At 45.7% G+C, this 10,903-nt stretch overlaps 1 protein-coding gene across 2 annotated transcripts in view; it reads left to right on the forward strand.

Annotated features, from left to right (window-relative positions):
• PSEN1 (presenilin 1) overlaps positions 1-6,121 on the forward strand; it is a 73,179-nt gene extending 67,058 nt beyond the window's left edge. For both annotated transcript variants that reach the window (XM_045807877.2, XM_045807878.2), the window contains exon 12: positions 1,798-6,121. In XM_045807877.2, coding sequence (XP_045663833.1) covers positions 1,798-1,953 — 156 coding nt within the window. In that variant the 3' untranslated portion in view covers positions 1,954-6,121. The remainder of the gene's footprint in view (positions 1-1,797) is intronic.
• The last annotated feature ends 4,782 nt before the right edge of the window (positions 6,122-10,903 follow it).

A 10,903-nucleotide genomic window follows, 5' to 3' on the forward strand; every position in this document is an offset into this window, starting at 1 on the left:
GTCCCAGCTCCTCATCTCAGAACTCTGATTGTGCTGTCCCTTTAAGGTGGTCTGTTTTAACCCCAGCTGGCCTGAGTGTGCCAGTCATCTGGAGAGCTTTAAAAAAAAAAAAAAAGAAACTTACTGAATAGGTTGCCACCTGGTCACTCAAAAGCACCTGGGAGCTTTTAGAACTGTGCGTCCCTGCCCTGAGATTTTTTTTTTTTTAAGTTTCATTTAAGGAATCTCTACACCCAACATGGCACTTGAACTCACAACCCTGAGATCAAGAGTTGCATGCTCTTTGAACTGAGCCAACCAGGGGCCCCTGCCCTGAGATATTTAAAGTTTTAAGTGTGTGTGTGTGTGTGTGCGCGCGCGTGCGCGTGTGTGCGTGTTTTAAATTCCCTGGAAAGTTTTGATAGGCACCTCTGATTAGGAACCACTGCTTCAAGCCTGGCAGCATAGATACGGGGGAAGTTAGCTGTGTTAGATCAGTCTTAAAGTGGTACTTGGATCCTTACTTAGTCCCCGAGTCTGGTGGTGATTTTGCCTTTAATGCCACAACGTGCAGCAGACGGTGCTCCTTGGGCAGCAAGTATGAGGCAAGAAAAGCTGACAAAATGCATGATGCCATGTAGATCTTGCTGTTAGTGTCACAACATGAACCTTGAAGCTTTCAAAACTATAAGTAAGTCGTAAGATACGTCTTACTGATATTTTTGCTAAAGATGTGATGTCTTTGGTATATGTGAGTGAAGTTCGATGAGAGCCTTTACTTATGCGTTTCTTATGATGACATCTGTGGTTTATCATCATAATAAAACCAGTTAAAATTTTCATGTGTTTTATTTTTCTTTTGAAGTTAGTTTTCTGGATGTGTTGTATCTTTTAAGAAGAAAATGACTTATTCTGGATAAAGCTGAAATGATGCTCAGCTTTCAGACATTGTCTCAATAGCTAGAGTAGAGAAATGGACTATGTTATATGACTGCTCTATGTTGACAGGTATTCCTCCACTTAAGTTCAGTTAGCTCTTTTCGCTAACCAAAAGAAACCTGAGGAGGATTTCTGCTTTTCGAAACAAAAACAAAAATAAAAAACCATTCCTGTACTAATGAAGGTCTTTCGTAAAGGTGAAGTGGCATAATTCAAACTCTTGCGAAAACGGGGATATGCTTCCCTTTATGCCGTTTTGGCTTACAAAAGCCTTCGTAGGAATGCTCTACGTTCAGATGGAGAAACCTGTGTACGCTTCGTGAACTTTGACCGGTTTATTCTGTGAGCATCTCTTTGCCCCCGTACAACAGAGGATGCTTTTCACCTCTGGGATTTTAGCCAGCCAAACTAAACTCAGTAGCCAACTCAATATTTTAGATAGATATTTCAGTATTATTTAATTTAAAATCGTTTTACTTATTTTTGGATTCTGTTTCTTACCTAGATTTAGGGGGTGAGTTATTTAGCCAGCCAAACTAAACTCAGTAGCCAACTCAATATTTTAGATAGATATTTCAGTATTATTTAATTAATTAATTTAATTAATTAATAAGTAAAAATCGTTTTACTTATTTTTGGATTCTGTTTCTTACCTAGATTTAGGGGGTGAGGTAGCAACAATGTGTGCATAATGAATTCTGTGCTGCAAAGGAAGATACTTGTTTCCAAACTTAATTTAAAAAGTTGTCCTAAAATCTAACCTCAAAGGATAGTAGTCAGTGAACTAAATTAAGACCAGGACTTGTGATTAGGTTATTTTTGCATGAAATACTTTCATAATTTTGTCTGAGTTTGTGTCTTCTCCCCTCCTCTCCACAGGGTTTGTGCCTTACATTATTACTGCTCGCCATTTTCAAGAAAGCATTGCCAGCTCTTCCGATCTCTATCACCTTTGGGCTTGTTTTCTACTTTGCCACAGATTATCTCGTACAGCCCTTTATGGACCAGTTAGCATTCCATCAATTTTATATTTAGCACATTTGCAATTAGAATCCCATGGATTTTTCTCCTTTGACTATAATAAAATCTGGGGAGGACAAAGATGATTTTCCTGTGTCCACATCTAACAAAGGCAAGATTCTCAGCCGGACTTTTTGCAGCTTCCTTCCAAGTCTTCCTGACCACCTGTACCATTGGGCGCCGGAAGGAGGTGTCTACAGAAAATGGTTTGAACATACGTCATCATGATGGACTGAGTCCCTCGGTGCAAAAACTACCAGATTTGAGGGACAAGGTTGAGGAAGAGGGACGGACCACGAAGTCGCTGTGCTCCCGCCAGCAGTGTAACCCTTGGTCACAGGTGGACTTTACCAACACAGCAGACTCTCAGGACTACCATCACCAAGAAATTAAACGGCGTGGTTTAAACCACGCAGGACTCTTCACCCTAACTACGTGTTGAAGATCAACCTAATAAACCTGTCTTGAGTTCTGAACCTTTTCGGGAGGTACTGTGAGGAGAGCAGGCACCAGCAGCAAAATGAAAAGGTTTTTGACAAGGGGCTCCAGCTTTCACTTTCAGACCTTTTTGCTGCAGACTTATCGTTTTTAAATAAGACTTTTTTTTTTCTCCACTTTGAGTCAAGTCAGGTGTGTAGGTTGATTTTGCAAAGTCTCGTTTTCAAGCACTGAAACTCAGTACCATCAACGGTTGCCATTTCTTCCCACGGCCAGTCTGAACTGATTCGAGGTTGCTTTATCCTCAAAGTCTTAACCTCAGGTTCCAAATTTAGTAATTTCAGGAAAGAATGGAACTATATCCAAACGGTTTCCTATCAGCCTTAGGTGCATTCTGGATTTTCCACCAAATTCTTTATTTTTAGACATACTTGTAGGTTCACGTGCCCCTGTTTGCTTCCATTCCCGTCTCTCCCTGACTCCCCCGTAAGCATTCTCTATACAGCAAGTGAGACAGCTCTGTTGTGGCAGCAGATGATCCAGTTACTCTAGGGTTTTACTCTGTGTGTGGTGCAAAGAATGTGTTCTGAATCAGTGCTGTCAGCCTCGCTGTCATAATTTCTTCAGTAGCAAATACAGTGTGTGCCCAAAGACAGTGGAATTAAAGAAGAGTAAAATGGCTGGTGAAGCACTTTCTGTCCTGGTTTTTCTTTTCATTTTTTTTCTTTTTTTTTTTTTTTTACCACAGCCCATTGTCTCTGACTGTGGGTTGGAATTTGGACCAACAGCCAAAAGCTGGTAGTTATAAAGTCAGTTGTATCAGTACAAAGTAAGAGTTTGGAGAAAGCCATGATTTTACTTAGCCATGCGTGGGAGGACCTAGGGTCAGGAGGAGAACCAGCTGCCAAGAAGAGAAGGAAGGGGCCTCTAACAGCCAGTGGGACAGAATGAGCTAACATCCCGTGGGCAGATGTTAGGAGAACCAGGTTCTTCCTCAAGAACGTCACAGTAGGTGTTAAGTGCTTTCCCTTCTGTCTTACCTTTCATTTCAGTATACCTTTGAACTGGGCTGTCAGGCTAAGGCCCAGTGCAGCTCAGCTGGGGACATGAACAGAGCCGTCAGCCTGTGGGCACATGACTCCTCCAAGCGAAGTTTTGCCGGGCACAACCCTTCTTCTCCCACTGACAGCCCCTGCCATGGTGATCAGACTATAAGCATTTGTGAGAAACTTAGTCTCCCCTTGTGGCTGAACAGAAGGGCCAGCTTTTCTTCTTGTTCCTGCTTTCTCTCCAGCCTATCATGTGATCTGGTTTGCAGCTCTTCTTGGTGTTTAGAATATCTGTTCTGTCACAGAATATTGTAAACTAACTTTAGCAGTAGTGTGTTGGTCATAACCGGAGTGTAAGTAAAAAGTGGCTCACAGTGGGCAGTTGAGAGCTGCGGGGAGAAACAACAAAGGAGTGCTATGCACAGGAAGAGTGGGGCTTAAGGTAGTGGGTTCTTTCATCTCTCTCTTTGTTTAGCCTTTTCTTTCCAAGATTCTTTTTCCCCAGATATGTAGCAATGTGGGTATTATCTTCTAGAAAGACACGTGAATCAACCACTACAACAAAGCCACCTGAACGTGTTTGTGATTCGAGGCAGTCTTGAGGGAGCCCTGATCTAGAGTAGTCTACTTGTGCAGAGGCCCCAGAAGTACTCTACGTTTCATGAAAGGTTCATCCCGGAAGAGACTATGTGGTGTGAGTGTGACTAAGTCCATCCTGTGTATCACTGTCCTACGTAGAAAGACTGCAGTAAAACTCACTTTCTACACGACAGAACCACATCTCAGCATAGAAAGAACTCTTCTTTCCTAAAACCCCAATCTCAGGTGCAGAACTTTGCCTCGGAACTTTCTTCTTAGGGTAAATTCAGTTGTTTCTGAAATATCAAAAAGCTAGTCTTCCACCATGAGAAACAGATTGTCACCAGGGAACACAGTCCACTGCGGACGTGCCCTCACACAGGGCAGGGGTGGCTGTGGGGCCGGGTCAGGCCACCCGCTTAATGAAGAGGAGGAGGGAGAGGGGCCACTGATCTCTGGGCCTGACTGGCTCACAGAAGACAGAGTGTTTATGTACAGAAGGTTGCTACAAACTAGCCTGTGGGCATACCAACCATATTTGGAAGCTCTGTGGACCTTTTTTTCAAAGAGGAAGAGCTTGCTTTTCCTGTTTTTGATTCTAAGTCAGCATCTGGTCCTAGGATCACAGCTCTCACTGTAAATGATTAAATTTCTTGATGAGAACAAAGCTTTGTAAGCAACTTGGAAGAAAATCATAGGTGAATGATTTATTGATTTCACTGAAGGAGCAAAAACTAGAGAGATAGTCTTTTCACTTTTAAACTCCTGGATCCCCAGTTTTTAAAGTCCCTTGATTTTAAAAGCCCTCCCTCCATAACCGATGTCTATGCAGTAAGTGTAGTGCTTGTCCTTTACTTGGCCTCAAAAAACTTTGTATAGTAGTCTTGGTCAGAATTTGTAGAATGTGAGACAAAAGTTAAGCTCCCACATAAGATATTCCAGGGTCAGCATCTCAAGGAAGTCTCTGGTCCTGACCCCCAGGGCCTGGGCTTGCATATCTGCCCTTTGATGATCTAGCCCTGGAAGGAAAAGAGCCCAGAAACCACTATGGAAGGATTTATCCAGGGTCTTCCATGTTCCTGGCATGGTGCTGGAGTCTAAAGATGCGAAGATGGATAAGACACACCCTCAGAATGCAGCTGTAGTTTCCTATTTGCTGAGAGATGCCATCTTTAACTTCTCTAAAATATCGGTACTTGTCAGTAACCCCTTTTCAGGTTACCCTTTGATGTTATAAAGGTGACTTGATTCTTCCAGGAACCACTCCTTTCAGTAAAGTACTCCTTTTTCTCTGCTTGCTTGTGGATGGTCCATAGCATTCTCACCTGCCGTTCTAGAACCTCACCTCTGGGCTATCCACAAAGCTGGGGGTGGGGGGGGGCGGGAATTGAAAACTGGACATTTGGTCTTGCCCTGGGATGAAACCATATCATCATCATGAGTTTGATCCCCGAAGTGATCATCTTGCTTCTCTTTAAATCCCCCAAACACAGGAGATTAAAAACAGTGGTTTTGGCTCTTGACGGCCCTCGGTGAAGTTGCCGAGCAGAGTGTCCTAACAAGGCTGTCATCACGCTCACCTCCTGAATCATCTGGATGCCACCCTCTGAACAGTCCTCTCCTCTGGTAGGAAAACCTCAGATGCACATATTAAAAAATCAGCCAAGTGCTGAAACGAACCCTTTTCTCTGACTGTTTCCCAGGGCCTTGGACAGCTGCAACATTGCCCTGAGGAAGTAGCGGGGTGCGCCCTGCCCTGGAGCTGGGGTTAGCACTTCAGCCCGGGTGTGTAGCAGGAAAGATTTCCCAGGAAGCAATTTTCCTTTGAAAATAAATAATTGTTGTAAAAGGGCAGCTTCAAAATTAACTGTAGAGAGTAGCGAGTACAGGATCGTCTGTTGACGGTGTGACAGGAGGGGCTGGCTGCAGGTTTCAGCAGATATTTCCATGTTCGTCGTCTGGCTTTTGCTCCTACAGACCCTGCTTTGTACATGATTCAGACAGACTGTGAATACATCTTTTTTAAATACCTTTCAAATTCTTGGTAAGATATAATTTTGATAGATGATTACAGATTTTCCTGTATTTGTCAAATTAATAAAGACTGCATGATTCCAGCTGTGCTAATTTTCTTACATGAAAGTATTACAATGTGTACCTGGGAGAACTATTGAACTATTATCAGAAACAGTTAAGAAACACAAATGCACTGTTTCTGTTATTCACTCATAATGAAGGGGTATGGATCATAGCAGGGTACAGTATCAAAAGTCTCAAAACAACTGTTCTTAATACTTAGTTTCTGAAAGTATGTTTTTTCTAGAAAATACCTAACTCAAATATATGTAAAAGCTGTTGAAACAAGAACTTATGAAACATGTATGTTATAGTACAATGCAGATATTTTATGTGCTGGAGGATTATCTTTTCAAAATTATCATGGGCATGCCTGGCTGGCTCAGTTGGTAGAGCATACGACTCTGGATCTCAGGGTTGTGAGTTCAAGCCCCATGTTGGGTATGGAGCCCACTTTAAAAAAAAAAAAAAAATGTAGGTCACATCAATGGAAAAAAGCAACATTACTTTTATTGATAGTCATGTCATTTTCCTAAAACTCAACAAAACCTTTTGTTTCTAAACAGTGAATAGCATATAAAATGTTGGGAATTATTGATCAGAAATAAGATGGTGGGCAGGGCGCCTGGGTGGCTCAGTCAGTTAAGCATCTGCCTTTGGCTCAGGTCATGGTCTCAGGGTCCTGGGATTGAGCCCTGTGTTGGGCTCCCTACTCAGCGGGGAGTCCGCTTCTCCCTTTCCCACTGCCCCTCTTCCCCCCGCATGTGCGCTTTCTCAAATAAATAAATAAAATATATTTTTTTTATTTTTTACTCCATGCTGAGCAAGGAGCCTGATGTGGGACTTGATCCCAGGACCCCAGGATCATGACCTGGGCCAAAGGCAGACGCTTAACCTGCTGAGCCACCCAGGCGCCCCAAATAAAATCTTAAAAAAAAAAAAAAAAAAAAAAAAGATCATGGCAGGAAAACCAAAGTTGGCTATTGTCTTCAAAAAGAGCGTATAATTGATGGATACATTCCTGGCTACATTGGCGAAGAGCGTCACCAAGCAGGGAAGGTATTCATTCCCTCCTTTGGGAATCACAGACATCATTTATTTTTATGAATCTAGTAGGCAATGCCACTAGAGTCTGCCACAGAAATACCATTATTTGTTCTCGTCAGCTGGGGGAGGTTTCCGATTTTTAGGGGCGTTGACAGTGGTGTTCTTAATGAGAATGAAGAATGTCCTCAAGCAGGGTTGAGAAGCAAGAATAATGAGGTTGGATTTCCTATCATCACTAGGTAAGTGTCACAGACTTCTGTAGCCCAACCATTCTCTCTGGGGACTGTTCTGTGTGTGTGTGGTGGGGGGAATCCTTGCCCACCATTAGCTCAGGATCTGCTTAAAAGTGAAATGACAGCATACGTGAGTACAAGCAAGTACAATATTGACTCATTACATCATTTGAATGGGAGTGCAGAGCAACAGAGATCCACAAAAGACAGGGTTTAAGATCAGAATGTTTTCCAGAAACAAAGCTGGAAGCAAGTTTGAAAAAAATGGAAGATTCTGAATTGGCATGAAGATGAAGGACATTCACCAAAAAAATCAGGAAGGAAGAAGTATGGGAGAGACACACCCAAGGATAATTGGTTTTTGAATTAAAGTGATGATTTATCCAGAGGAAAACCCAATGAGCTAACTAAATCTGTTTCCATATTTACTGAGAATATACCTTCTTCATTAGGTGACCTGTAGAAACCATGGAGGATGTGACCTGGCCTACCACAGGGGCCTTTCAGCACAGGGACCTCTTAATCTTGACCAAGTTTGATGCTCTTACAGGGCTGGCCCTTCTGTGCCTCATATGCCATGCCCTCTTAAGGGGAGAAATGGAAAAGCCTCAAACCAAGTTTGTTGGAGTCCTAATTTTTTATTTTTTATTTTTTTAAGATTTTAAGTAATCTCTACACCCAAGATGGGGCTCAAACTCACAACCCTGAGATCAAGAGTTGCACGCTCCACTGACTGAGCCAGCAAGGCGCCCCAGTGGAGTCCTGATTCTTAGGACAAAGGTTGACATACTCTTGCTGCCACTGTTTGTCCTTTTCCCCCCCTAAAATTGTTTTAATTATGTAGTAACCCAAGGTCAATTCCTCATGCAAGAGAAGAAGGGATTTTGTTACCCCTCTACCCTAGCATACCTCGAGGTGGACTCCAGGTAAGATTCTTTTTTTTTTTTTTTAAGATTTTATTTATTTATTTGACAGAGCGAGAGAGAGCAGGGAACACAAGAGAGGGAACACAAGCAGGGAGAGTGGGAGAGGGAGAAGCAGGCTTCTTGCTGAGCAGGGAGCCCAATGTGGGGCTCCATCCCAGGACCCTGGGACCATGACCTGAGCCAAAGGCAGATGCCCCTGCAGGTAAGATTCTGATTGTGATTAGTTTTCTTGGGTAGCAGACCTAGTCAAGTGCCAGTAAACTCAGCGATATCAGGGTGCCTGGGTTGCTCAGTCAGTTGAGCGTCTGCCTTCAGCTCAGGTCATGATCCCAGAGTTCTGGAATCGGGCTCCCTGCTTGGCAGGGAGCCTGCTTCTCCCTCTCTGCCTGCCGCTCTCCCTGCTTGTGCGCTCTCTCGCTCTCGCTCTCGCCCTCTGTCAAATAAACTCTTAAAAAAAAAAAAAACACCGATATGTACAAGGAAGATCTGAAAGAAAAAACACTGGGAGCTAGATCACTCTATTTACACTACATTTAAATACCTGGATTTAAGTGGGTTCTTTAAGGGCTGGCCCATCCCCTCTGGATGGGGCTGTCACAGTGATGGACACAGAGTAGTCTCTCAAATAGAGAGACTGAGGAGAGATTTTGGGGACTTTATCCTGCATCTAGATTTTCAAAGATTTTGTCCACCAAGTATTGTAACTCATTAGGCAGTAATTTGTTTTTCTATTTAATCAGATTTACCTACATATGCCATAAAATAGCGTTAGGCTGGGTTTTGCTTGCATGACTGGAGAGGTGCAAATGTATGATTTCTTAAGATTTTCTCAGACGCTGAAAACGACTTCTCTGCCATCCCTCTGCCCCGGTGGGTTTCCCATGCTTCCCCGGCCCCTTTCCCCTCCTCCTCTTCTCTGGAATAACCGAGCCAGAAGGTCATCAGTTAACAAACATCATCAGGCTCTAGGACTGTAAAGTGCCCGTGGAAGGGGAAGGGCTCTTCTACCCCGGGTGACCTCTGCCTTCACTCTGGTCTCTGTTCTGCCCGTGCTGTCCGGGCCGGGCTGGGAGAGGAGGCCCAGACTTCCTATGTTCTTACTGTGGCTCCACTGGCCATGCAGCAGGGAATTCCATGAATGTTTGTGAAGGGAACCCCACAGTGCAGCCGGCCTCGGGGTGAGTGTGCTACTGACGGCGGCGGCGTAGCCCCTTTGGCTCCGGTGATGTAGGATCCTCTAAGGCAGGGCGCCCCCTTTGTGACAGGCGGGCCCATGGCAGTGACCCCGGCGCAGCCCGCCCTAGGGAGACCAAGGGACCCGGGTCCCCTCCCTGCCCCTGTCCGCATGTAGCACGTCATCCTTTAAGGACCAGATTTTCCCCTCTCCCTCTTGTGCTGCAGATAACTTGGTGAGGTAAGTCACAGACTTGTTACAAGTGATTATGCAACTTGGTCATTAAAGATGTGACTCACCAAGGCACTCCAAGCCCACGATAGCTGTTGCGGGAACGGATTTTCGTTTTTAAGTCCAATGCACTGGTCAACATTTTTGTGAGAGGAGGCAGGTGATCTGACCCCGAGAGCCCGTCCCAGTTGTAAGTCACGGGTGAGCGGGGGTTGGGGGGTGGCTGCTGGGGGATCCGGGCTCCTTGCCATCCTCCCTCCCCCCCCCGCCCCCCACCCCCGGCCCTGGCTGCTTGGAAGGCCCTCCAGCTTGTCTCCCCTGGCGGCGCTCCAGGCTCCCAGCGGCCGACGAAGAGGAGGAGAGGAGGCCTGGCCGCCCCTGCGCAGGGCCCCTGTCCCGCCCCGGGGGCTGGGACGAGTCTGGCCCCGTTCCCCATCCCTCATCTCCCCCCCACTCCCCGGCGCCCCACGGGGCCCCGCCGGCCCATCTGTTTCTGCAGCCGCGCCCCAACTCGCCCCCGCCGCCCCTGCCGCTGTGGGGGCCCGTGGCTCCCTTCCACGTGCCTGGGGTCGGACGCTGCTGCGGGCTCCCGCAGTCGCCCCGGCACAGGAGAGGTCTTGTGCACCGGCGCCTCCAAGCAAGGTGAGGGGGGCCAGTGCTGGCAAGTGCACGCAGCCCGTGGGGGTGTGACCCCCAGCTAGCCTCCAGGCCCCCCACACCCTCTAGTGGTGTGGGGACCAGCTGGCTGAGCCGTGGGGGGAGCTGGGTGCCTGCGTTCACCGCCCCATCCTAGGCCCCCTGGGAGTGAGTTGCTCAGCAAGGGTTTGGTGAATAAATGATGTAATGGGTGGATTAGGGGTCCACAGGAGGGGATTTCCACGCAGGATGACATAAACAGGCCGTGTGTGGGGGAACATGTTTTAAGTAAGAGCAAACATTTACCAGCTTTGCCTTTGTTTACAAGGCTGTGCTGGGGAAGACCAGTTGGCCTTATCTGCTTTGAGACCCCCTATTTATAAACAGGTGGTCAGGGCTGAATCCAAACAGCATTCTTCCCCCAGGGCACGCTTGTGACTCTGAGAAATACATGGCTTTGTCCTGAGTCAGTGTCACCATCTCAAATGCAGAGGAATAAAGAATAGCACGGTTCTTAATACTTACTTACACTTAACCCTCATTTTTTTTTAAGATTTTAAAAATTTATTTGACAGA

The sequence above is a fragment of the Ursus americanus genome, chromosome 26 (genome assembly GCF_024610735.1).
Source record: "Ursus americanus isolate L20-20 chromosome 26, mUrsAme1.1.p, whole genome shotgun sequence".
In the NCBI taxonomy this organism is placed as follows: domain Eukaryota; kingdom Metazoa; phylum Chordata; class Mammalia; order Carnivora; family Ursidae; genus Ursus; species Ursus americanus.